This window comes from Camellia sinensis, chromosome 13 (assembly GCF_055761805.1).
Source record: "Camellia sinensis isolate YWXY chromosome 13, ASM5576180v1, whole genome shotgun sequence".
Lineage (NCBI taxonomy): Eukaryota > Viridiplantae > Streptophyta > Magnoliopsida > Ericales > Theaceae > Camellia > Camellia sinensis.
Window position 1 is genome coordinate 151,656,982 of NC_138973.1, and position 26,861 is coordinate 151,683,842.

A 26,861-nucleotide genomic window follows, 5' to 3' on the forward strand; every position below is an offset into this window, starting at 1 on the left:
GTATGAGATTTGGAGGAAATCAATGTGATTTGACTACTAGTTTTACAAGTTGAATTATGTTATTAAGATATTTTCATTGCTTAACTTCATTTATGAGATATTTGAATTATTTGGTGATTTTTGACACGAATAGAGAAAAGTCATGATTTTAGCTAGTGTAGAGCTAATACACAATTTAAAATAAATTATTTATTTTATCGCTTTGGATTAACTGGATGAAGTTAAAAATGAGGAATTGGTAAAAGACCATTTGTGTTATGTTTCATAATTATAGTCAAAAGAGGATTTTGATATAATTGGCTAACTGTTGGAAAATATTTTTGATATATATTTGGTTTTTAACTATGTAGTAACTGGGTGTGTTTTTACTATACTCGGTTAATTGGCGGACTTGGTGCTAGTATTATTATTGATTTTGTGGGTGAGTCCGGTTAGGCATTGTTAGATGTTAGATTTACATATGAAAAGAAGAAGAACAATAAGAAGAAAAGAACAGAGAGACTGTTGTGCTTATTATCTTACACTTAAACATATCAGGGTTACACATATTTATAATAAAAGATAAAAGGAGCAAATGACATAACTACCCTTACACACTAATACTTAACACTCCCCTTCAAGTTGGTGCAAAGATATCTCTTATGCCTAACTAGTAACAAATGGGTGGAAAACCTTACTACTAAGACCCTTAGTAAAGACATCATCCAATTGATCTTCAGACTTCACAAAAGACATACATATTAAACCCTTATTCAATTTCTCCTTGATGAAATGTCTGTCGATCTCAATATGCTTTGTTCTGTCATGCTGAACAGGATTGTGAGTAATGCTAATGGCAACTTTGTTGTCACAATACAATGTCAAAGGTTCACTGCAAACAAACCCAATATCTTTCAACAACGCCTGGAGCCACATCAGTTCACATGTACCATGCGCCATAGCCCTGTATTCTGCCTCTACACTAGATCTGGACACCACTGTTTGTTTCTTACTATGCCATGTGATTAAATTCCCCCCCCCCCTTAAACAAATGCACAGTAACCGAAGGTAGATCGCCTGTCATCTATAGAACTAGTACAATCAGCATCTGTGAACACCTCCAACCTCAAGTGACCATGATTGGAAAATAAAATCCTTTGTTCCAGGAGCAGATTTAAGATATCTCAAAATGCGATGCATTGCATCCAAATGAAGTGCACGAGGCCCGTGCATAAATTGACTCACTATCCCAATCGCATAGACAATATCTGGACGAGTGTGAGACAAATATATAAGCCTTCCCACAAGTCGCTGGTACCTTTCCTTCTCCACAAGATCACCAACACCACTACAAAGATGGTGATTAGCCTCAATTGGCGAATCAACAAGTCGACAGCCTAACATGCCAGTTTCCTCAAGAAGATCTAGGATATACTTCCATTGAGAAATAAAGATGCCTTTGTCAGATCTGGCGACTCAATCCCAAGAAAGTACCTCAACGGACCAAGGTTTTTGATCTCAAATTCCTTGCCAACATCTTAAGAAGTGTCATTTCTTTCTCATCATTACTTGTCACAACTGTGTCATCCACATATACTATAAGCATAGTTGCCTTATCTGCATGGCATTTGACGAACATTGTGTGATCTGCATTGCTTTACTTATACCTGAATCTCAACATAGCCTTCAGGAATCAGTCAAACCAGGCTCGAAGAGACTGTTTTAAACCATATAACGCCTTTTTCAACCTACAAACTTTCCCAACTGTAGACTGAGATGAGAATTCTGGTGGTATATCCATATATACCTCCTCCAAATCACTATGGAGAAATGCATTCTTCACATCTAATTGCTGTAAAAGCCATCCAAAATTAGCTGCACATGAGAGAATAGCTCGAATGGAATTCATATTTGCTACAAGAGCAAAGGTTTCTTGGTGATCAATTCCATATGTCTGAGTAAACCCTTAGGCCAGTAGTCGTGCTTGGTACCGTTCAATTGTTCCATCTGCTTTCTGCTTAATAGTGAACACCCACTTACACCCTACAAGCCTTTTTCCACTAGGAAGAGGAACTAACTCCCAACTGTTATTCTTGCTCAGAGCTTGCATCTCTTCTACCATAGCTACTTTCTACTAAGGATCATCGATAGCTTCCTTCCAACCCTAGGGAATACACACAGAAGACAAAGACGAAACAAAAACACGATATGTAGAAGACAATGAATCATATGACACAAATTTAGAACTAGGGTGTTGAGTACAAGCCCTAACTCCTTTTCAAAGATCAATAGGAAGACTCAAATCATCGACAATAGGACTATCAACTAGAAATAGAGAAATAGACTAGTACCAAAGCTTCCAGGCTATTTGTTCTCGGAATGCCACTTTGTTTTAGCAAATCATGGAGAAATAGCGTGCGTATGACTTTCTTGCTGGCTTAAACTTGGAGTATGATCAGATTCGCATCGAGGTGTTGGGTCGCTCCCCTTTTTCCACCCTCCGCGAGGCTTATGCCCTTGTCCAACAAGAGAAGAGTCGATGTAGTGCTATGGTTCATTCCTCTATTCAGGATCGTTCTGGTTTGGTTGTTGCTTCTCCTACTCGAGCTCCTCAGCCTAGTCCGATTCAGTCTGGTACTCAGGGTACACTGGTTGATCGAGATCGATTGAAGTGTGATTATTGTGGGAAAGACATACTTGATCGAGAACATTGTTGGAAACTGAATGGTCGCCCTACTTAGGGTCAAGGTCGGGGTAGTGTGAGAATATATTGTGTATAGTATATTCTAAATTAGGCATGATTGTGGTGTATATTCTAAATTAGGCATGATTGTGGTTGTACATATTATAGGCATGATTAAGGCATGGTTGTATTTTCCTTTTTGGTTTAGGAGTTAGGGCTATATAATCTAAAGTCTTATTGTAATCAAATATACAATTGAATATACAATTTCATTCAGAAAACATACTTGGTATCAGAGCTTAGTTCGAAACCTGAAGGACTCAAAACCCTAGCAGCCATCTCTGATCCTGATCTCTAGTCTCACGAAGTCGACCCATCTGAGTTAGGTGCTTCGTCTGGGCGTTTCGTCTAGTTCGTTTGGTCATCGCAGTTCATCATCACAATTCGTCTGGGTCTTTAATGTTTGGTTTGCTGCCATTGGGTGTTCATCGAAGTCGTATTTGTCACCAGAATCGCAATCCAACAACACGTTTGACCCATCTGGTTTGTGCAAGGGATCTTTCTCTCTCGTTTTGGTTCGCGAGGTGTCTCTCTCTAACGCAAAGGTCTCTCTCTCTCAACCTCTGCCTATTCTGGTTTGACAGGTTCACGAACGTCTCTCTCTCCCGCACCTCTGTCTGACCTTATTCTTCTCGCTCGACCTCGACTTCTAGTTCTCTTTCTCTGGCTATGTCGATCGAAGCTCTTCGTCATTGGTCTCTGTTCACTGTCTTGGCTCAACTACTAATTCACACAAGTCATTGGGTTTGGACTTGTTGAGTTATTTAATATTCTGATTCTTGGTTTATTACAGTTTGACTCTTCAGTTTTCTGGTTATTAGAATTGAACTTTTGGTGTGACTATTCTGCTCTATTTTGGGTTTATTACACTTTAACCCCTCAGTTTTCTGGTTATTATGATGTCTCTGGCTTTAGATGAGTGTGCCTTCTGCCATTAGAGGGGCCATTGGAAGTATCACTATCCCAAGAAGGGATGTATGTCTGCCTCGTCTTCTCAGCAGTCTCGAACCCAGTTTTGCCCTTCTTCTCCGAGTAATTTTCAGGCTCCCATCGCTTATACTGCATCTGCTCCGACCCTTAATCTTGACTTGGCTTTCTTGAGTACTCAGATTAGTCATCTTCAGCATACTGTCCCCCTCCCAGCAATCCCCATCTGCCTCCATTGTTTTCTCTCTTCATTCAGATTTGCTTGGGTCTTCTTCAAGTATCTCTTCGTCTGTCTGGATTTTTTACTCTGGTGCCTCTCATCATATGACTCTCCTTACTTCAAAATTGTACTTCCCTTCCATTTTCTATTATTGTTAATGCTGCTAATGGGTCTGGTATGTCTGTTATATTTGTTGGGTCTATCTTAATGTCAGCTATGTCTGCTGATTCTATTCCATCTGTCCTTTATGTTTCTCAGTTATCTGTCAGCTTGATTTCTCTAGTTTTGATGTTATCTTTTCTTCTTCTATCTATTCTGTGCAGGATTGGATGTCTAAGCAGCAAATTGGGATTGATCGTAGAGTTAGAGACATCTATGTGGTGGATAGCCTCCATCTGCCTATGACTACCTCTCCGACTGCTTTTTCCTCTTCTTAGTTAGATTCTCTATCTAATCCTTTCTACTTGTGGCATTCTAGATTAGGACATTTGTCAACTGATCGCTTACGGTCTTTAGCTCAGTCTAGTATATTGGGTAAAGTTTCTCCTTGTGAACTTACTGAGTGTCGGGGGTGTAAACTTGCCAAAATGACAACCTTGCCTTTTCCTAAAGGTACTTCTATGTCTAATACACCATTTTCTTTAGTTCATATTGATGTTTGGGGTCCTTCTCTTGTTCTCACCAAAGGGGATTATGCATACTATGTGTACTTCTATATTTGATGTACTATTTTCTTTAGTTCATACTAATGTTTGGGACCCTTCTCCTGTTCTCACCAAAGGGGGTTCTGCATACTACGTTTCATTTGTTGATGACTGCACCCGTTACACATAGGTTTATCTTATAACTCATAAATCTGACTTTTACCAGATACACCGTACTTTCTAATCTATGGCCACTACACAGTTTGGGTCTACTATTAAATTGTTGTGGTCTGACTTAGGTGGGAATACTTTAAAACTGACTTTTGTGAATATTTGGCCAATTTGGGTACCATTTACCAAACTTCCTGTACAGATACACCTACCTAAAATGATCAAACTAAGCGTAAACACCGTCGTGTCCTTGAGACAGCTAGGTCTCTCCTCTTTGCCTCCGTTCTGGCTCTATTTTGGGGTGAGGCAATTCTTACTTCTACTTTTCTTCTCAACCGTATGGCTACCCTTTTCTTTCAGGTCGGTCTCTTTATGAGGCTCTATTTTCTCAACTACCTAATTACTCTCTCCTTCGTGTGTTTGGGTCTACTTGTTTTGTCCTTTTATCCCGTAAAGACAGGACCAAACTTAGTGTTCGGTCTATCCCTATGTGTCCTTTTGGGTTACAGTTTCACTCAGAAAGATTATCACTGTTATGACCCTGTTTTCCGTCGCCTTTATGTCTCTCGCCCTGTTGCCTTTCTTAAACGTCTACCTTACTTTCAGCTTCTTCCTCTTACAGCCCCAGTCTCCAAAGAGGATTTGGTTCAGATTGATCCATTTGCTTCCGCCAGATGAGTACATCTCCACTGTTCCTCCTGAGCTTGTTCCATCTTTTCCACCTTCCACCCCTCTTGTTGAGTACCTTTCTATTGACCCTCTTGCTAGGAAGCACGGATACGGATACGAGATACGGATACGATACGGATACGGCGATACGACAAAATTTGAAAAACTAGAATACGGGTACGGCGGGGATACGTTCATAAAAAATATTATTTTAACAATTTTTAGTAATGCAGTATGCATAAAAATAAAACCTAAAGCAAAAGATAACTTGATAAAGAATAAAAATTCCTGTAAAACTAAGAGTCTTCAAGGTCAATAGCTTCAACTTGTTCCCCTTCATCAGTGAATATCACAGACCTTAGCTAAAGCCAAAAAACCATTCTTAAATAAAAATTTCAGCAAATATACTTTTTTAAGTCATCAATGATAGCCTAGGAAGCACGGATACGGATATGGTGATATGGGGATGTGGATATGGCGATATGTCAAAATTTGAAAAAGTTTGATACAGGTACAGCGGGGATACATTCGTAAAAAAAAGAAAATTATAATTTTAATAATGTAATATGCATGAAAATAAAACTTAAAGTAAATTAATAAATAAAAAGAGGGATTCCTATTAACCTAAAAGTGCTCAAACATTCATAAAACATCCAAAACTAAAAGCAAAAGTAAAAGCAAATGCAAATTAAACATCATCCTTACATGCCAACACCAAAAAAAGAATGAGAGCAGAGAGAAGAAACGTGAGAGAGTGAGAAAGCGAGAGAGAAGTGAGAGAGACAACAAGGATACATCAATTTGACAAATTCTATTACTTTAACTCTCACTATATTCCTCTTATCAAAGAACTAAACAAAATATTATAAGTAATATGTAACTTCGAGTATCCGATACTTCAAAATTAAGTATCCGATACTTCAAAATTAATAAAAAATTAATTAAGAAGTATCCGATACTTTTAAGAAGTATCTGATACGTATCCGCGAGTATCCGAGGAGTATCGGTATTTGATAAGTATCCGATACCGATACGGATACGTCACCCTTTTTGAAGTATCCGTGCTTCATAGCCCTCTTGAGGCTATTCCTACTTCACCTCTAGCTACTTATCCTCCTTCAGCTTTTTCTCCTCTTCCGTTGCTAGTTTATTCTCGTTGTAAGGCTCTTCCTCCACCAGTTGTCTTTGCCCCTACTGCTGATCCTCCTGCTTCTGACGACTCTAATCTTGCTAACCATAAGTATCCCCTTCACATTCATAAATAGGTTAGAAAACTTGGTTTTGCTAAAACATGTTTTTCTCCTTCATATTGTATTTTTTTGTCTGCTATTCACTCTTTTCCAGAACCTCAGTCTTACAAGAAGGCCTATTAGGATCCTCATTTGATTCACACTATGGAGGATGAGTTATCTGCTTTACAGAAAACTAGTATTTGCCTGCTAGTAAGAATCTAGTTAGTTGCAAATGAGTCTACAAAGTCAAGACTCATTTTGATGGTTTTCTTGGGCGCTACAAAGCTCGTCTGGTTATCAAAGGTTTCTCTCAAGAGTATGGTATTGATTATGAAGAGACCTTTACTCATGTTGCCAAGATGACTATTGTCTGTACTTTGATCTTTGTAGATGCTATTCGTTCTTGGCCTCTTTATCAGATGGATGTTAAGAATGCTCTTCTTAATGGCCATCTCACTAAGGAGGTTTACATGCGTCCTCCTCCTGGCCTTCACCATTCCTTTGGACATGTTTGTCATCTTCGGCGTGCTCTGTATGGTCTAAAGCAGTCTTCTCGTACTTGGAATGATCGCTTTCAAACTGCTATTACCGAGCTTGGGTTTCATCTTTTTGCTTCCGACTCTGCTTTGTTTCTGAGACATACCTCGGTTTGCTTTGTTGCTCTCTTACTATATGTGAATGATATAATCATCACTGGCTCTGACTCTTCTGTCATTTCTGAGGTCAAGCAACATCTCTTCCACACCTTTGAAATGAAGGATCTAGGTCCATTGCGATATTGTCTAGACCACATAAAGGGCTATTTTTTGTCTCATGCTAAGTATGCTAATGAGGTCATTCATCGTGCTGGTCTTACTGATACTAAGGTTTCTGATACATTTATTGAGCTTAATGTGAAGCTCAACTCTACTGATGGTGTCCCTCTGGATGATCCCACTTTATATCGCGAGCTTGTGGGTTGTTTAGTTTATCTAACCGTCACTCACCCTGATCTTGCTTATGTTGTTTATGTGGTTAGCCAGTTCATTTCTGCTCATCGCTCTACCCATTGGGCTGCTTTGGTTCGCATTCTTTGCTATCTCAGGCTACCATCTTTCAAGGCTTACTGTTGTCCTCTACTTCCTCTTTGGACTTGGTGGCCTATGTTGATTCTGATTGGGCTGGTAATATTACTGATCGCAAGTCTACATCTGGTTTCTGTATATTTCTTGGTGATTCCTTAATCTTTTGGAAAAGCAAGAAACAATCCGTTGTTGCTCGTTCTACTGCTGAAGCTAAGTATCGTGCTATGGCTCATGCTACTTCTGAGATTGTTTGGCTTCGTTGTCTCTTGCTTGATTTGGGTGTCCCTCAGTCTTCTTCTCCAACCTGTCTCTATTGTGACAACCGCAATGCTATTCAAATTGCCCACAATACTGTCTTCCATGAACGGACAAAACACATTGAGATTGATTGTCACTTTATCCGTCAGCATCTGCAATCTGGCTCTATCTCGCTTCCTTTCATCTCTTTGGCTTTGTAACTTGCGGACTTCTTCACCAAGACTCACACTACTCCTCGGTTTCAGTTTCTTAGCAAACTCTCAGTGTTTTCTGCTAAAGCACCTTGAGTTTGAGCGGGGGTGAGAATATATTGTGTATAGTATATTCTAAATTAGGCATGATTGTGGTGTATATTCTAAATTAGGTAAGATTGTGATTGTACATATTATAGGCACGATTACGGCGTGGTTGTATTTTCCTTATGGTTTAGGAGTTAGGGCCATATAATCTAAGGTCTTATTGTAATCAAATATACAATTGAATATATAGTTTCATTCAGAAAACTTACAGGTAGTAACAGCTCGTTCCCAAGCACGTGTTTGAGATTGCTGCGAGTCCTTTTTTTGAGCCTAACACTCTTTCCTAGGATGAGTCACACACTCTCAGGTATTTGATGGCTCTACTTGATTTTCCTTCTACCACAGCTTTTTCCAATTTTGCCTACACAGGTATTCTTGCTAGTGCTCTTAGTACATCCTCATCGCCTTCTTGGATTTTTGATTCAGGTGCCACCGACCACATGATAGGTGCCTCTAGTCTTTTCTATTCTTATTCTCCTTGTTCTGGTTGAGATAAGGTTCGAGTGGCTGATTGCACTTTATCCTCTCTCTCGGGCAAGGGTTCAATTCATTGTTCATCTTTACTTTCTCTTTCATCTGTTCTTCATGTTCCTAATTTTTCCACTAACCTGTTTTTTGTTAGTGGTCTTACTACTTCTCCAAATTGCTCAACGACCTTTTTTCCTACTCATTGTATCTTTTAGGAACTGGCTACGGGAAAACGATTGGCAATGGTAGAGCGCAAGGTAGACTGCACTATTTGGATGACGTTCCTCCTGCTGTCCCATCTCAGGCTCTCAAGTGCACTATTGGCTCTCTTCTTCATCTCCTTTATCAGTGGCATCGCCGTTTGGGTCATCCTTCCTTTAGTGTTTTAGAAAAAAAATTTCCTTTCTTTGGTTCATGATTGCCCTAGGAGTATTTTTGGTTATGATGCTTGTGAACTTGCAAGGCATAAACGTACTTGTTACCCTTCAATTAATCAAATAAGTATACCGATGTGTAGGGCCCTTCCCTATGGTTTCTACTTCTGGGTATCGATGGTTTGTTACATTTATTGATTGTTATTCCCGTATGACTTAGATTTACTTGCTTCGAACTAAGAGTGAAGTTTTTTCTTGTTTCCAAACTTTTTATAAAATGGTGACGAATCTTTTTAATGCTCAAATCAAAATTATTCGAAGTGATAATGGGACTGAGTATGTTGATGAGAGTTTTTCGAGCATACCTAAAGGAGCATGGCATCCTTTATCAGACTAGTTGTGTTGGTACTCAGCAGAATGGAGCTGCTGAACGCAAAAATGGCCATCTTCTTGAAGTTGCTCACTCTCTCTTATTTACCATGAATGTCCCTAAGTCTTTTTGGGGTGATATTGTTCTTACCGTTGCTTACCTTATTAACCGTATGCCTTCAAGTGTCCTCCAATTCCAGATTCCTCTTCAACTACTTCATGTAGCATATCCCTCTTCTCTTCCTCCTCGGGTGTTTGGGTGTGCCTATTTTGTTCATTTGTAACCGCGTACTCGTGGGAAACTCCATCTTAAGGCTGTGTGTTGTGTCTTTATTGGTTATTCTGCTACTCAGAAGGTTTACAAATGCAATGATCCTCACACTCACAAAATGTATGTCAGTATGGATGTCACTTTCCGTGAATGTAAGGCCTTCTTTCCTTCTTCTCCGCCATCTCCTCCGGGGGAGAGTAGTGTTGCGGATGAGATTGCGGATAAGGAGATGGCCTATCAACACGAGTTATCTTTTTTCCTTCCTAGTCAGCGGACTATTATTTGTGGTGAGGGGGAGCCTAATAGTTCTCTTGATGTGGAGTCTAACATTAGTGGTCGTTTGGATAGGGTGGATCTTAAGACTTATTCTCGGCATCCGAAAGAGCAAGCTTCCTTTGTGCCACCAGACCCATCATCATCCCTCATGGCAGTTCCAGGTAATGCACCTCAGTGAGTAGTGTTATGGATGAGATTGCGGATGAGGAGATGGCCTATCAACACGAGTTATCTTTTTTCCTTCCTAATCACCAGACTGCTATTTGTGATGAGAGGGAGCCTAATAGTTCTCTTGATGTGGAGCCTGACATTGGTGGTCGTTTGGATGGGGTTGATCTTAAGACTTATTCTCGGTGTCTGAAAGAGTAAGCTTCCCTTGTGCCACCAAACCCATCATCATCCCTCATGCCAGTTCCCAGGTAATGCACCTCAGTCTATCCTTCTGATCTAAGCTCCGAAGCTTCTTCCTCAACTCATACGCCTGTGCATCATTACCTTGTTGGGAGTACATCTGGACTACAGCTGTCCAAATCTTATGAGTAGTATCTAAGAGAAGAAAAGACCGACTGATGGCTGGTTGCACAGAGTTAATGAGCCAAACCATAACCAAAGCGTTCTCAGAAACCCATTGAATACGCGAAGCGGCATTATGAGCAGGTTGGGAAAGGTCACCGGTAATGTAGCAAACGGCGAGCAGCAATAGCAAGGCTACAAGAATGGGATCAAATCAAATAATTGAAGCCATCAAGTTTCACAGGACTAATTTCAAGAGTGTCTATCATTAAGAGTCATAGCACGATGCACGCCCCCCTCTTCACTAACCCTAGGGTCTTTATCCTCAATTCCAACCATTGAAAATCAATCCCCACAATAAATAACAGTCCAGGAAGCCAACAATAGTGCCACAAACTCAAGAAAGGACTAGGAAGATACCTTTATAGACTTAGACAGATCCAAAAACGAGCCAAGAAAGCAAAAAACGAACAAAAACTAAGAGAACCTCACCAATCCTTCAAAACAGTGACTCTAGCCTCCTCTAATGGTCCAGTCGGCCCCCAAGGAAAGGGAAGGAAGGGAAAAAAACAGCCCTAAAAGGGCTCCAGCAATGGCTTATGAAAAGTGCCACTTTTTCCAAAAAATCAACAAAAATTGGAAGAACCACCAAATAATTACCAAAAAACTAAAAGAAAATCATGGGGTAGAAGCCCATGAAATTTCGAACATGGAGGGAATTTTATTTATTATTTTTTTTTTTTTTTTTGGGGCGAAAAACGAAGAAAAAGAGGAACAAGGAAAGATCACAATCTTCAAGGAGGAAATGTAGCTCTGATGCCATGTTAGATGTTAGATTTACATATGAAAAGAAGAAGAATAATTAGAAGAAAAGAAGAACAGAGAGATTGTTGTGCTTATTATCTTACACTTAAACATATTAGGGTTACACATATTTATAATAAAAGACTAAAAGAACAAATGACATAACTACCTTTACACACTAATACTTAATAGGCATATAGCCGGTATTATTGATCCAGTATAGGTAAGGGAGATAGTGGTACCAACTATCTACGGTATAGACCCTTGGACACTCTGGAGTTCAGCGGAGTAGTAACCTCGTGATTGTGGATGGAGTTTGTTTCTGACACACAGCTCAGAGGGTGAGCCTGGAGTAGGTAGGACCTATTATTGATTTTTTGCTCAGACACAATATTGGTGGCAAGAAGGGTTATAACCTTGAAAGCGGGTATTGTACGTCTTGTTGGCAGTTATTATATTTTAAAGCTATTAGTTTATTTATTTAAGTTAACTGGGCAGAGTTAATTAAATAAAATAGAATTGAGGCCAAGTTGGCAAGTGTTAAAGTTGATTATTTATTTAAGTTAACAAGAGTGAGTTACTTAAATTATTTTGACTTAAAATCTTATTGGCAAGTGTTGGAATTTATTCATTTATCTAAGTTAACTAGAGTGAGTTAATTAAATAAATCGGACTTGTTATCCTGTTGATAAAAGATGATATGTGGTTATTATCTTTTGGATAAATTATTAAGTATTTAACTTGTGGGAGTTGATTAAATAAATTGGTCTTAAAGTGATTGAGCAAGTAATCTAAAAGTTGGGCATTTCATGTTATTTTTATGCATATATATATATATGAGATTGCTCGGTGAGCTAGTGGTTTGCTCACCCACTGCTTATACATGTGTTCAGAAAATGTTTTCGGACTTGAGGATCAGACAGTTGGTTGTATCAGGATGTAGGGATTATGTGGTAACGAGTGGTAGTGCTCTTATTTGCTTGTATTCGGTTTCGAACCGTATTTATGGATTTGGCCGAGTGCCCTTTTCTTTAAAAATGGGTAATAATCATTTTATTGTTGTAAGCCCGTGGGGCATTGTATTTGAAAAGGGGCATGTGTATATATTTTTTTGTGTTATATAATGTATATTATGGAAAGAATGTAAGGATATGTCATGTTGAGAGCAATACACAGAGAGCAGGTTCATGGTTTCCAGCCATGGTATTATTATTTTCTTCTTCAGTTACACCGTCTTTTGAAATAAGGATTTCTGGGGGTATTTCCTGGTGTGGACTTTCTAAAGGTAAAGAAAATTGTTAAAGAAAAGAATTTTTGATAATTAAATGAATGAGAATGAAATTTCTTTCAAAAACCTCATGCTTAGGTTAATTAGTTTCTGCCTAATTAATCTTTGAAAATTGGTGTGATAAATAATCTTACAATAGTACAAATCTACAAAGTTCAACTTTATTGGTCATGCATTAAAGAACGTAAGAAGCAAATCTCAATGAACCAACCTTGTCCTGACATGAAAGGTAACTCTCTCCCCAACCACCAGAAACAATCTGTCTGGACAACAGAAAATCACAAGCCTTACGAATGCTCAAACTGTTATGGTAGTTCTTTCCAGCAGCGACCAACCCTTTTATCCCAAACCACGCGCCATAGGTGAAGCAAACTCCCCAAGAGCCATACCTATTGAGGAACTATAAATATTAATTTATATTTTGACTATAAATTATTATAGATTGTAGCAGAGTTTAAAGGGTAAATATAGACTATATAGACAAATAACATGCCCCTAAACCAAGGCTGAAAATTTGTCACAGCAGGAAGAGCACGATGAGAGCATAAACATTAACACATTGGGTATTTCATCCAAAGTAAAGGACTAGACAAACTAACAGGAAAAAAGAAACAAACCATGATCCATTTGGTGCTTGTATCTTTTCAATGAATATAGCAGCTCTTTCAATACAATTTTCTATATCCTCTCTCCGATGCCCGGGGTATAATTTCTTAAATGATGTCAAAGCTTGAATGGCTGCTGAGGTACATTCCACATAACTACATAATAGTTGTAAGTTGGTTATTAATCACAAAGCTTGACAGAAATCAAGATCCGAAAATAAATACAATAAAGGAGCTGATATCTTACGGATAATCAATAACAATATCGCCAAAAGTTTCGGCAGGGTTGAGCAGCTGAAACAATATATACATATAAAAAACACAGAATTATATTTCTCTAAATGGAAAAGAAGTAAAAAAATAGTGTAAGAAAGTTGAGTAGCAACATATTCTATATTAACTGGCTACAATAGAACTCCACTCACATCCTTGAACAATTAATATTAATGAAAACCAAACTATCAACCCAGAAAGAAATTAAATTGCCATCTTCAAATGACATTAAAATATTTATTACTAGCCTACAATAAATAAGAGGAATTTTAACAACACTAATTGCAACTATTTGTGATTTTCTTTTCTTTTATTTTTATAAGTAATTGCAACAATATGTGAAATGAAACCCCAAAGAATACATTAAAGTTAAAATTCATATAGTTTCAACAACCCACTTCAGATTGGGATGAGTTCACAATCAATCACCTTGTCAAGACAAACTGCAAAAAGGAGAGCAGTTATCTTCTTTAAGTAATGTCTAAGAACCACAAAAGAAGATGAGTGCAGTCTGGATAATCAATTGTCCAGCTCAGTCCACCTTTTTAAACACTGTAGATAGCTAAGTCACTCTTTACTCATATGCATCACTGTGCTAATTCTACATGAATACATAGACTTATATCCTAGTGAAAACAGAACGAAGTGTGATGGAATTCAATGGAAGAAAAAAACTGAAAACTCATGATCTCAACCTTACATCACTATGGACCATACTCTATGATAAGATGATTAAGCCCAAACTATTGGGGGAAAATGCTATGTTATATTTGTTAAAATTCAATGTATTATTGATTGATATCTGATTGATGTTAATTACAGATGGTGAGGTACTCATTATATAGGAGAGGATTGGGGAGTAGGTGAGTGTGTGTGGTAGGTGAGTTGAGTGGAGGTGGTAGGTGAGGATATATTTTAACAGCCCCCCGCAAACTCAAGGAGGATAGAAACTAACCAACTTGAGTTTGGAGAGAGGAGCAAAACAAGAAAATACATAAAAATAAAAAAAAAGATAGGAGACACTGTATGGTCGTGTCAGACCGTTGGTGAAGACACTGAAAGGTGGTGCCATAACGTTGTAGAGGACACTGGATGGCGGTGTCATAACGGTGTAGAGGACACTGGATGGCGGTGTCATAACGGTGTAGAGGACACGGTATGCTAACCAGAATCAATGTCGGGACAGTTTATGGGGTCATGTCGGACCGTTGGAGATGCTAACCGGAATCAAATGTCGGGACAGTTTATAGGGTCATGTCGGACCGTTGAAAAAGGCTAACCGGAATCAAATGTCGGGACAGTTTATAGGGTCATGTCGGACCGTTGAAAAAGTTGCATCCTCAAAAGGGGTGCCCAATTTTATCAAAAGGCGTGCCATCAAAAGGCGTGCCCAATTTATCAAAAGGCGTGCCGGACATGATGGCGAGGCACGTGGGCGCCTTGGCTTGCGCGCCCGTGTTGTCGGCTGGTGGTAAGAGGCGCGCGATGCGCGTGGCTGCCTCGGCTATAAGACAGAGGCTGAGGCTGAGGCAAAAAACCTGCGAGAGATATTCTGAGAGAGATTTCTGAGAGAGATTCTGTAACACTCTGTTTTCTGAGAGAGAGTTCTGAGAGAGATACTGTGTGACACTCTGTTGCCTAGAAAATGGCTTCATCGTCTTCCCGCGGGCTGCTCACCCTCTTTCCCGACCTCAACGAGTCAACGAGGGAGAGAACTGGTGCGGTGGCACTGGAAACTCAACCAAGCGCCCCGGAGTATACTCCGTTGAACTTTCCGATGCGGTCTGTGGAGCAAAGAATGGCAGTGCTGTCGGATGTGGAGGCCAATCAGTATACCTTGAAGGCATGTGTGGAAAGCATGACGGCGGTCACAAATTTGTCGAACCGGCTGCAGAGTAGAACAAATGAGGTGCAGCATGTAAACTCCCAGTTGGCTCTGCTCCAACGCATGTATAAGGATGCGCGAGCAGAGATTAGCGTGCTAAGGGCAGAAAACAAGGAGCTGAAGCGGAAGGCCACCGTGATGTTCCGATTTGAAGGGCCGCCATATGCGGCAGTGGAGGAGTATGGGGGAGTGAACGTGCTCGGTGGCGTGGAAAACACGGAGGCAGCACCGTCAAGGGCCGCGCAGGACGGAGGCAAGAAGAAGAGACCGGCGGCAGAGTAGAGACGAAAAATCCCACTGTTCCAATTTGTGTTGTTGTTTTTTTTTTTTTTTTTTTTTTTTTTTTTGTGAAGTGGTGTAAAATGATGATCGGGGTGAGCCCCGACATGAATAAAATAAGTTGGTGTGCAGTTGGTCTTCTGCCTCTCTTTTTTTTTTTTTTTTTTTTTTTTTTTTGGCAAAGAAAAAAAAAAAAATTGAAAAATACAGTGAAAGAAAAATAAAAAAGAAAGAAATAATAAGAAGAGAATCACGTGGGTTGCTTGTAATGGAATCAGAGAAATGATAAAAGTGAGTTTAGTGGATAGAAAAAGGGAGGAGAGAGAGAGGGAGTGGATGGAATTAAAAAATAAAAAATAAAAAAAAATAATGCTATCAGAAAGGGCATGTGCAAAGTTGTGTCGTGGGCTTTGCAAAAAGTGTGGTTTATAATAAAAAAATAAAGTGTGGTTTTAAAGTAAGGGTTGGTGGGTTGATTAAAAAAAAAAAAAAAAAGAAAGGGAGTGAGAGATATTCGAAAAAGGTTATGGTGGTCATGGCTCACATTTAGGAGCTCCGTTGCTGCTGCATCTTTCATGGAGTTGAAACTTCGCGATGTTAAATTCTTCTGCTGCGGAGACGGAGATCTCGTTAGCTGTCGCTGCGGCTTCTTGGCGGATGAATCTGACCATCTGCTGGATCTGCTTGGAGACATCTGCGTCGTTCATTTTTGGAACTGAGTTTAGAGATCGGATCTGATCGGAGACAAGGCGGCGATGGTGGAGGAGAGTCTCGGGCTCGCCGGAGGCGAAGGCTTTGCGGACGAAGGGGCCTAAGTCTTCGCCGTTGCAGATGGAGGCGGAGAGGTTGGCGATGAGGCCAGAGAATTTGATGTTGCAATCGACGGCCAAGATCTTGGTGTCGCCGCCGATGTAAGATAACTGGTTGTCGTGAGGTCTAGGGTGTATTTTGCCCCCGAAACTGCACATGAACTTGGCTATGTAGGTGCCTGCCGCAGGTGGCGGTTGGTCTTCCCACGGCTGCGTGGTGTCGAAATCGATGTCACGCGACGGAGGAGAGGCGTCGCCGGAGTCAGGGTAAGAGGAAGCGTATGAGTAATTTTCCATCGGCGCAATATAGCAACGATTGAAACGACAGAGATTTTCGGATGAGCGTTATTCCATACAGAGAGAGAGAGAGAGAGATTTGGTTGAGGGAGAGAGCCGTGGGCCTTGGTGATCGATGGCTCAGTTATGGGATTTGTGGCAGCGGATGGAAGGTATGTGTAGAGGTCCGGCGGGCGGCCAAGGCGAGGCTGCCGCCCGCCTGTGAAGCAGAATTACTAGCTTCTCAACCTTGCTCTGATACCATGTTAAAATTCAATGTATTATTGATTGATATCTGATTGATGTTAATTACAGATGGTGAGGTACTCATTATATAGGAGAGGATTGGGGAGTAGGTGAGTGTGTGTGGTAGGTGAGTTGAGTGGAGGTGGTAGGTGAGGATATATTTTAACAATATTATTTCTATTGGAACACATAGGAATAACTTGCTACCTCAATAGTGCACTAAAATCGATCTTGTCTATTAATATGAATATAAGATGGCACAAATTCACGTACACTGCCATCTTGTAATTAACACTAGTATCTCAAGCAGTGTAGTATTTTGGTGTAGTAGTGTTAAAATAGCACAGTATAACAAAAACTCACTACAATGGTGTATTATACTAAACATGCACTGCACTATTTTATACAACACCATTGACCAGTTTGACTTTTTTTATAAGATTTACGTCCATGCCATTATAATTGTACTATAGTATATCACTAATTACAGATAGGTCACTTCAAGATAAATTAAGTTTAATTTGGCATAAAATAAATTGAGATAAATTAAATGTAAATATAAAATTTATGTCTATGCACAAACCCATTTATTTATTTTGTAACTTTGATTTAAATTAATGATATGAAGAATTATCAAAAAGAAAAAAAATGGAGATTGATAGGTAGATATATAAACAATAACACAAAAAATATTGTACAGTAGGACCACATGTACTATTTTAGCATGGTAAATAAAATTACACTCTGCGCTTTTGTTGTGCTAAAATAGCAAAAAGAAAGCGTAATCACTAGACATGCTCTATAACAAACACCAATTTGGATGGATGAAAGACCAGTTGGCAATACACTTAAAACCCTCCCTTGCAAATGATTAAATAGAGATGATTTTATGGGCAACATCATGTTCAACTTTCTAGGAAGGTTCATAGTCAAAGAAGTGCACAAACAATTAATGGAGGCTACCTCCAACCAACTATAGGATCTTGTGAGTTCATACGTTGCAAAGCCACCATCGCTATTCTGCAGAGGTAATAAGAAGAGTTTATCAAAGATTCATAAATTAAGAACCACAGAGAAAAGACTACAATAAAATGTACATGGTGGGATAAAAAACGACAAATACAAAATAATTTGCAGAACCAATACACAATTCAATTGCAGGTAGACAACAAACATGCGCGTGCACACAAACACACAGAAATAAGGGTGGATTGCTTTCTGGTCTGATCTCTGGGCTTTAATATATTAGCAAAACAGCAAGAAACATACACTGCATAATTCAATTGTAGGCAGAAACACAAACACAAAGAGACATAAGTAAGGAGTGGATTTTGTTATTTTAATATTATTTGTACAAAGGCTGCTTTAATAAAAGAAGGCTAAGAAATAAAAACTCAGCAGCTTTAAACCAGCTTTACATGACATGCGCATATGGTTTGTTCAAAGAGCATATGAACACGATATCATTCACATCTAACTTTACCTGTCTATAGGACTAAAAGAAAGAATATTTAGCAGTGCATTGCTTGATTACCAATAACATAAATCCAGGAACATAAATTATAGAAAGACTCGAAGAACTACTCATATTTTCAACCCTCAAATTGTCAAGGGATGCAGATAGCTGCCGACTCACATTATAAGATGAACTTGAACACACCCCCTTTTAACATGTAAAGGCATAGAACAGTCTACAAATGTACTCTAAAGTTCAGAGCTGAAAATTCCTTTTAGAGAATAAAACAAATTTAGCATACATATACTCCACTACTGCTGTCTGTGGGAACAATTAGATTTTAAGCATGTCAGAACAGATTAAATGGGATTAATTGTAATGAGTGATACTATAACACCCCGAATAATACCACGTGCCATAGCCATATTAATATCCATCTTTGAATACCCTAGGCCAAATTAGCTATCTCATAACACAAAATAGTTTAAGTAAAACCTAGAAAAGAATATAGTTATGAAGCTTAAAAAATATATATATATATATATATATAAATTTCTTTGTCAATTGTTAAGAGTTAGAAAGTAATCACTTCTTAAGCTTAGAAAACAAATATATACCACACTGAAAGCATTTTTACGTGTCATGATCGAATAATTTAATTACTTTATAATACTCTAGAAATAGAAATGTGGATTAGTGAAATGAAATTTTAGAAAATGAATACAATTGATAAGGAATCTAAAAGAAATATATGAGTTAAAACTATAAGACTTAGGAAAATTGAATCTATTTTAAGAAAGGCTTTTGTGTAAAATTTTAATGAATCATATTCAGTAATGAATCATATTGAGTAAGGGGATAGTTTCGAACATGAAATTAAATCATCTAGATATCTTAGAAACCTAAATTGAGGAGCTTAATAGATTTAGACTAACGTGTAGAGCCTTTTGGGAGCTTAATTAAAAATTAAGTGAGATTAGTAAAAATTACGAACGATTAAATTAAGACTTAATTGAGAATAATTAGATTGACTAATCATAATTAATTAGACCTAAGAATTGATTAATTAGGTTAAAGTATAATTAGCAAATTAATTTAATCCTACTCAAATATAATACCATATGGATTAGTGTTAGCACCTTCTACTTGAAGGCTACATGGTTGGCATTGGCGACACCTTGTGCCTATGTCCAACCAAGACCACGGCATGATGGTGGCATGACAAGACAAGAAGGTGGGAATATGACAAGTGTTGTGTGGCAGTAGCACTCAATCCTTGGCCAAAGTATGGGTGGCATTACGTAGATGCAAGGCATTAATATGACCTGAATGTAGGCTGCACCATACTTGGGGATTGACCACAATCAGTAGGCAAGTCTTGGTCTGGTGGCCAAGGCAAGCAATTTTGTGGCAGGCTTGATAGGGCAGACAACAAGACAGTCATTAGCAGTTATGCATGTTTGTTGAGAGCAGTTACCTTTGTTGGGGCAAAGACAAGGAAGGCTGGAAATTAGGAAGCAAAGTTGGAAGTCAGAAGCAGTTACTGGAAGTTAGCTCCAGAATTATTCCCAAGTCCCTAGGCAGTTGGGGGTGTCAACTGCCATGCCACTTGGTAGGCTTTCCTTGTATTGATGCTTGTATTTTGTAACTGATTGTAAGCCTATATTAGGCATGGCCATGGAACTCGAAATTCAGGCAAGTAATTGTGAGAGTTTTCATAGGCATTCCTTTGTATTGTTGGTGCAATAATAAAGGTTGGGAATTTCTTGTGAATTTGTGTTGCCTTCTCCCTTACTTGTTCTAACTCGTTGTGTGAGTGTGTGTTGGAAATTGGCTGAGACAATTAGTCTAGTGAGGACAAGTGTCCCAACCCTTAATAAATAAAAAAATTGAGTCAAGAATGAGGAAGAGTAATGCTGGAAAATACTGGGACTGAGAGAGAGAGAGAGAGAGAGAGAGAGAGAGAGAGAGAGTTAAGCTCAAGAAGAAGAAAAAGAAGAGAGGAAGAAGAAGAGAAGAAGAGAGGTGCAAAGGAGAATCAAGTTCATGATTTTAAATTGGGTTTGATATGAAGAAAATTAATAAAAATCTAAATTACAGCAAGTTAGGAATTAAAGTTATGATTTGGTTTTGAAAATTTAGAATTAGTTAGTTTTTATCTTAATTTCATACATGCAAATGTTTTTTCAAGAGTTTCGGTACTTCAATTTCATGTTTTGAAGAAAAAGGAAGAAAGCTTTGAAAAACATCACATTCATGGAGTTTTGGTTTTAATCTTGAAATCAAAAGACGTTTTGATGCAAATGATTTGAAAAATTGATCATGTTCTCATGTTTGTTAATGAATTTACAAGTTTTGGGATAAGTCATGCAAAAACCCTAGCCTAGAAATTGCGAATTGGGAGCTTATCCTTACTGAATCTTTGAACAGAGCAGACGCGGACCGCTCGAGCTGTTGGTTGACCGCTCAAGCAAAGATGAAGGAAGTCCAGTATTTTGTTTTGTAGGCCTGTAATGTTGAGGAAATAGGTTCACTGCTCGAGCAATGAAAGTACCGCTCGAGCGGTCTGTTCAGGATTAGCCAATAAAAAAACTCACCTTTTGCTCATTTTTCTCTCTCCAAAACATCCCTATGCATGTATTTAGACTCAACGAGAGTTAAACATGACTAGAAACCGACTTAAATTAAGTTGAATTGAAAAGAGAAGTTAAGTCCAATTAGTTGCTTTCGCTTTATGGATGTTTGTATGTGTATTATGTAGGTCGTAAAGAAATAGTTCTGAAAATGCTATGGTATGATATGTTTTATAAAATCTGTATTTTATTTCTGAATGAATGAGTTTTCCATAATCTATTAAATTTATTGTGGCATCTTTCAGTGAGTCCTAGCCAATGGGGGACATTCATATGCCTTGGCCATGGAGATCTCTGTTCTGTTCTGTTCTGTTTGCAACCAAATATGGTTGTTCTGTTCTATTTGAGACCTAAAATGGCCATTCTGTTCTACGCTATTGGATGTACCACATATTGTGTTTAACTTATGAATGTTTTGATAAAAGCTCTTATATTTATCCCTGAAATGTGTTATGGATTGATAAGAATGTTTTTAAAAATGCTTGGAACTCATTCATTAACCACTTTATTCTAATATTACTCATTGCGTTTTAGCTCACTCCCCTTCCCCTATATGTTTGTAGGTGATCAACACAAGGAACAATCTTAGGGGTTTACTTTTGAAAAACCCTTGTATAAAGCTTTTGGATGTCGGTGCCTTCGAGTTGAGGCTTATGTTTTGCCTACCCTTTAGAAGCTTTTGAGAGAGTGTGTATATGAATTTTTGTACTTTTGCATTTATTGTAAATAATGTAAGTTAAAGTAAGGAAATGTGTGTTTCTATTTCATATTAATTACACACAGCTCAATGGACTAAATAGTTGTCGTCAAAAAGCTTCTGCTTTAGGCCCCATTATTTTACTAAATATTGTGTTTTTGTCAAGTTAGGCCTTCGGTAATCTAAGATTGCTGGCCAGTCATCTCTCTAACCTCTAGAGGCGGGTTGGGGATGTGACAGATACCATAAGGAGTGACTGTGTTCATATGAAAGGTTTTAAAAAGCAACCGCAACCATTATGTAACGCCATTACGTAACGGTTGTGATGATTACCGCCACTTGTTACGGCTGCTATAGTGGTGTGATGGAAATTTACATGTGTAACGGCCATTTCGGTGTTACATAACGGCTGTAGTAGTACCGTAACGGTCGTAACGATCCATTACAAATTTTCACAATATTCTGAATAGCGTCCTTTCCAGAAACAAAAGACAAAAGCTTACACAAAAATAATAAATATTCAAGTGATCCAAGTCCAAAGAAAAATCTTATATGAATTTTTTTTCTTTATGATTAGTTTTTAATTTTTATTTCATTACATTAGCATGTAAAATAAAAAATATATAAACAGTAGTCGTATTTATTTTTACAATCATTTTATTTAATAATTAATTGTAAATATTTTTTATTTTGTTACGGTAATATGTTATCCAAAAAATGTCTTTAAAAAAATGAATAAAATCAGTAGCTCAAAAATAATTTTTGTTTATGGCGCTATTTTTTTTTAACAATCATTTTATTTAATACTTAATTGTAAATAATTTTATTTAGTTAGCTATGAAGTGTTGTCTAAAAAAATGCCTAAAAAATAATTTTTGTTTATAGCACAATTTTAATTTTTATAATCGTTTCACTTAATAAATATGAATATTTTTTATTCGGTTAGTTAAGGTATTGGTCAAAAATAATTTCTAGACATCCAAAATCAATTATTCTTAAAGTCATTAACTATTGAAATAAAAGTTAAAAAAAATCCTTCAATAGTGATTTAAAAATATGAAATATATCAGATCATACTTAAAAACTAACAAAAATGGATCAAAATAAATTGTAAACCTAATAAATGTGATTCTGGAAAAAAAAAATACATATATATTATGTGTATCGGTAAATTTTTTTCAAATTGTGCGAAACATAAAATAAATAAAAAAAAATCACGGTTCTGATTATCACAACCGTTATGCTACGACCTTTACACCCCGCAATTGCAACCGCGTCACCACAACTATTACGGCGACTGCAACCGCTTTTCGAAACCTTGTCTCTTAGTATTGTCTTAGTACGCACTGGCACGCACAAGCGCACTCATGTGGAATAGGTTGTAGGGCACTTTAGTAGCGCACTTGGCACTTGGACACATGGCAATCACCATTATATGGTGATGTATATTTTTAACTGTACATTGAGATGCATTGGATTATTTTGAATTTGTTAAAAACCAACAAACACAATTATTCAAGTGAACATTTAAATGACTGTTAAATATTAACAATCATAAACATTCAAAATCTATAGTTGTGATGATTGAATTTTACAGTTGTGATGGATCAATTGAATCTCTATAAAGTTTATAGAAGGCCAAGTTCTAGTACAAGATCTATCTATAGTCTTAAAATTTCCTACATGTCAATTTTATTTTACAATTTCATAAAGAAAAGGGAAATCTCCTAAATTGAGTATAAGGTTTTGGCCGCTAATGTTAGGCTCGTGTTAGGGTAGTAGCCCTCTTCTTCATGTTCTCTCTTATCTTTCTCCGTACTGCGTCCTACATCATTTTGGTATCAAAGCTCAAGCTTCGGCCCCTACTTACTCTTTCTCCTTTCCTCCTTTCCTCCTTCCATCAATGCTGTAAAAAAGGTAGCCGAAACCCTAGACCACCTGGATCAAAGCCTCAATCCCTTGAACAAGGGACTTATTGTCAGTTCGCGAGACCCCATCATTGACTCCACCATTGGTCTCTCTTGTTGCCTCAATCAGCCACCACCACTCTTGCCATCAACGTTTTTCCTTTCCGTCTCCATCGTCACTACAATTGTTGCCTCATTCGAACACTCCTTTCTTTTGCTTCGCATACAATGCCTACTGCTAGGGCTTTGAGACCTCTCTAACAATGAAAACAAAGTCAACTGAAAGGTTATATTAATATATTCTCCATTTAATATCCAACCCACAATTCTTGACTCAAACCCTAGTCAAATCAACCCATCATAACCCTAGACTAACCCAAAGCACCAATTACTACTCAAATGATAGGGTGACTTACTAGCCGGTCCTATTGATCAAACTTATTTACCAATAAGTCTTGCTCATTTTTTTACCTATCAATATTCTCAAAAAATGTTGACGCAAAATAAGCATTTTAGGAGTTATTGTTACATTAAAAAAGTATACAAGACCTACAGGTATTTAAGTCCACCACATAGGACTGACTTGTGATTTATCCCAAATAATAATAGTCGTACATAACCTACCCATTTTCCACCTAGACCCATCTCTCTAGTCCATTAACCAGCCCCACACAACTCATACCCCTTAAAGCCCAAAACAAACCTGAAGTCAGCCTCCATGAAATTTAAAAAAATATATATCTACAGCACAATCCTTTTCCTTTAAAGAGCCCAATCCACATGCCTAGTCCAACCATTAAACGAACACAGACCATCTAACCTAACCTAACCCAACCCAAATTAGCACAACCTTTAAACTCGTAACCTAACAAGTATGGACACGGACACAACATGAACAAAACAATTAAAAAAATTACATGTTTTTATTTACTATGTAGATTAATATTAGATCCATAAACAATCAAAGTTAGGAAAAACTAACATTAAATCAATAAAATAAAATTTTTTTTTAAGTATTAACTTTTTAGTTAACTCTTATCATTTGTCTTTTTATGGATGATTTATTAATTATTAAATCTAAAAAGGAAGCAAAAAATATTCACCATGTTTGGTTCCAGCAAATTGAAACCACTTTTTAGAAAATTGAGTTTTTTGTTTTCCATTTTTTTTAAGAAATTTTTTAAAATATTTTACTCAATTTTTTTATATTTTAGATACACCTAATCTAAATACACTTAAAAAGTGTATAACATTTATTGAGAGGAGGGGGGGGGGGGGGGGGCAGGACTTTAAAAATAAAAAATAAAAGGAAAATTCAATATATTTTCATACTTTGTTGTATTCAATGAATTTTTTTAAAATTTTTGTACAATTTTTTTTACTTTTTAAGTACAGTAAGATTAAGTGGATCTAAAAAAAAATTAAAAATTTGATTAATTTATTTTAAAAAATCATTAAAAATACAAAAAAATGAATTAAAAACTTAGAAAATTCATTTTCAAAACTCAAAACCAAACAAGGTGATTAACATCCCGTGTCCATCAAAAGCACCAAAGCGAACCCAAAAAAAAAGGGTTTTTCTTCAACATAGTGCTTTAATGAAATTGTATCCAATTTGGAAAGAAGAATATATGGCATCAATCTGTCTTTGATTGATTTGAAAGACCCCACAAATTCTATGTGAAGGACAATTCATTTTATTGTAAAAAATATATATGGTGTGTCCCTAGGTACTTGGGCTCTGATACCATGTTACACGGTTTTAGGTAGAACTCAACCTTAGAAGTTAGCCTATTGAGGTGAAGATACCTCACGCATCTATACTACACATTACTTTTGTACCCAAGGAATATATGAGTTTGCTTCACACCCTCCCTCATGCACAGCATGCTCATTGGACAGAATCTGCCATGTGTAGGCAAAAGCCACACACCTTATCCATCCTCGAGTACTCGGACTTTGACACCATGTTACACAGTCTTGGATAAAACTAAGTCTCTGTTTATTCCCATCTTTCATATCCTCTACACTAAACTTTTTTACAAAAGTAGGAGTAAGTTGAGACATTAGTTTAGTTATGGGTGAATGACTAGCATTGAACCCACACATGGTTGATTCACAATCCTTTACCATAATCCACATGCTTTGTTCTTTTATTTTTTGACATGCAAATATTAAGCAAAAATGGTATGTGTCCTTTTGATATATGATTTTTGGCATGTCTAAAATTTTCTTTCATATTCTTAAGACAGGTTTCGCTAGGTCTTGCAAGTGACTAGGTTCCTCTTGCAAGCTCATACTGTATTAGACTTAGTTGCACGTACATTAATCGTGGATTGGTGAAGTTGATTGTGTTTGGGTGTCATTGGCATGCATTATTGGAGACTAGAAATACACAACAAATTGAACAAGTGTGGATAAGATCGGACTACGAAACTGCTCAAGATATTGAGCAGGTAGGATCTTGCAACTAGGTCTTGTAAGTGTACTTGACCTTCTTTACGAGTGGATGCATTGTATCCATGGTTTTTTACCCGAGATTGTGTTTAAGTTTTCCTCATTAAACCTTGTCTGTCTTATGATTGCTCTTATTACCAATGTTTTAAAAGGCTTTACTAATACTTGCCTTGAGCCGAGGCTAAGGCTAAGGCAAAACACATCAAAGCTTAAATTTTTAGGCTCGCGCATCATAGCCAAATGCATGCGCCTTGTATGCCATTTGTGAATAGCATATGAGGAGTATGGATATGAAGAACTTACCTTAGGTTCTTGTTAAACTTAGCCTTGTAGATGGTTTATAAATTAATAAGCAAAAAATAAATAAGAATCCCTCATGCAATGTTAAAATCCACCTACTCTCCACCTACTTCACCCACTTAAACCTACTCCACTAAACCTAACCCATTACACCACTACCACCTCACCTACTCCACTAAACCTAACCCACTACACCACTACCACCTCCACTTCACCTACTCCTTACCTACTACACACTCACCCTCTTCTATATATAAGAATCATGAATCATTGTAATAGATATCAATAAACATCAATCAATAATACATAAATTCTTACATGGTATCAGAGCAAGGTTAAGACCTTAGTATTTCTCGCTTCACCGGCGGGCGGTAACCTCGCCTTGGCCGCCCGCCGGACCTCAACCTATTCCGCTTATTTTCTATACATACCTTGACTTCTTCATCATTTTCTTACACCCCTCCTCCGA

The 26,861-nt window shown here is 37.6% G+C and overlaps 1 protein-coding gene across 16 annotated transcripts in view; it reads right to left on the reverse strand.

Annotated features, from left to right (window-relative positions):
* LOC114289539 (cycloartenol Synthase) overlaps positions 1–26,861 on the reverse strand; it is a 90,463-nt gene that overhangs the window by 32,930 nt on the left and 30,672 nt on the right. For 13 of the 16 annotated variants that reach the window (XR_014349778.1, XR_014349776.1, XR_014349779.1 and 10 more), the window contains exons 13-16: positions 17,906–17,962; positions 13,422–13,468; positions 13,187–13,330; positions 12,781–12,958 (exon numbers count right to left, since the gene is read on the reverse strand). Coding sequence is in view for 7 of the 16 variants with exons in the window: in XM_082903742.1 (XP_082759868.1) it covers positions 12,781–12,958; positions 13,187–13,330; positions 13,422–13,468; positions 17,906–17,962 (426 nt within the window). In the remaining 9 variants the exon portion in view is untranslated. The remainder of the gene's footprint in view (positions 1–12,780; positions 12,959–13,186; positions 13,331–13,421; positions 13,469–17,905; positions 17,963–26,861) is intronic. The other 3 variants (XR_014349784.1, XM_082903743.1, XM_082903744.1) reach the window with 1 other exon arrangement.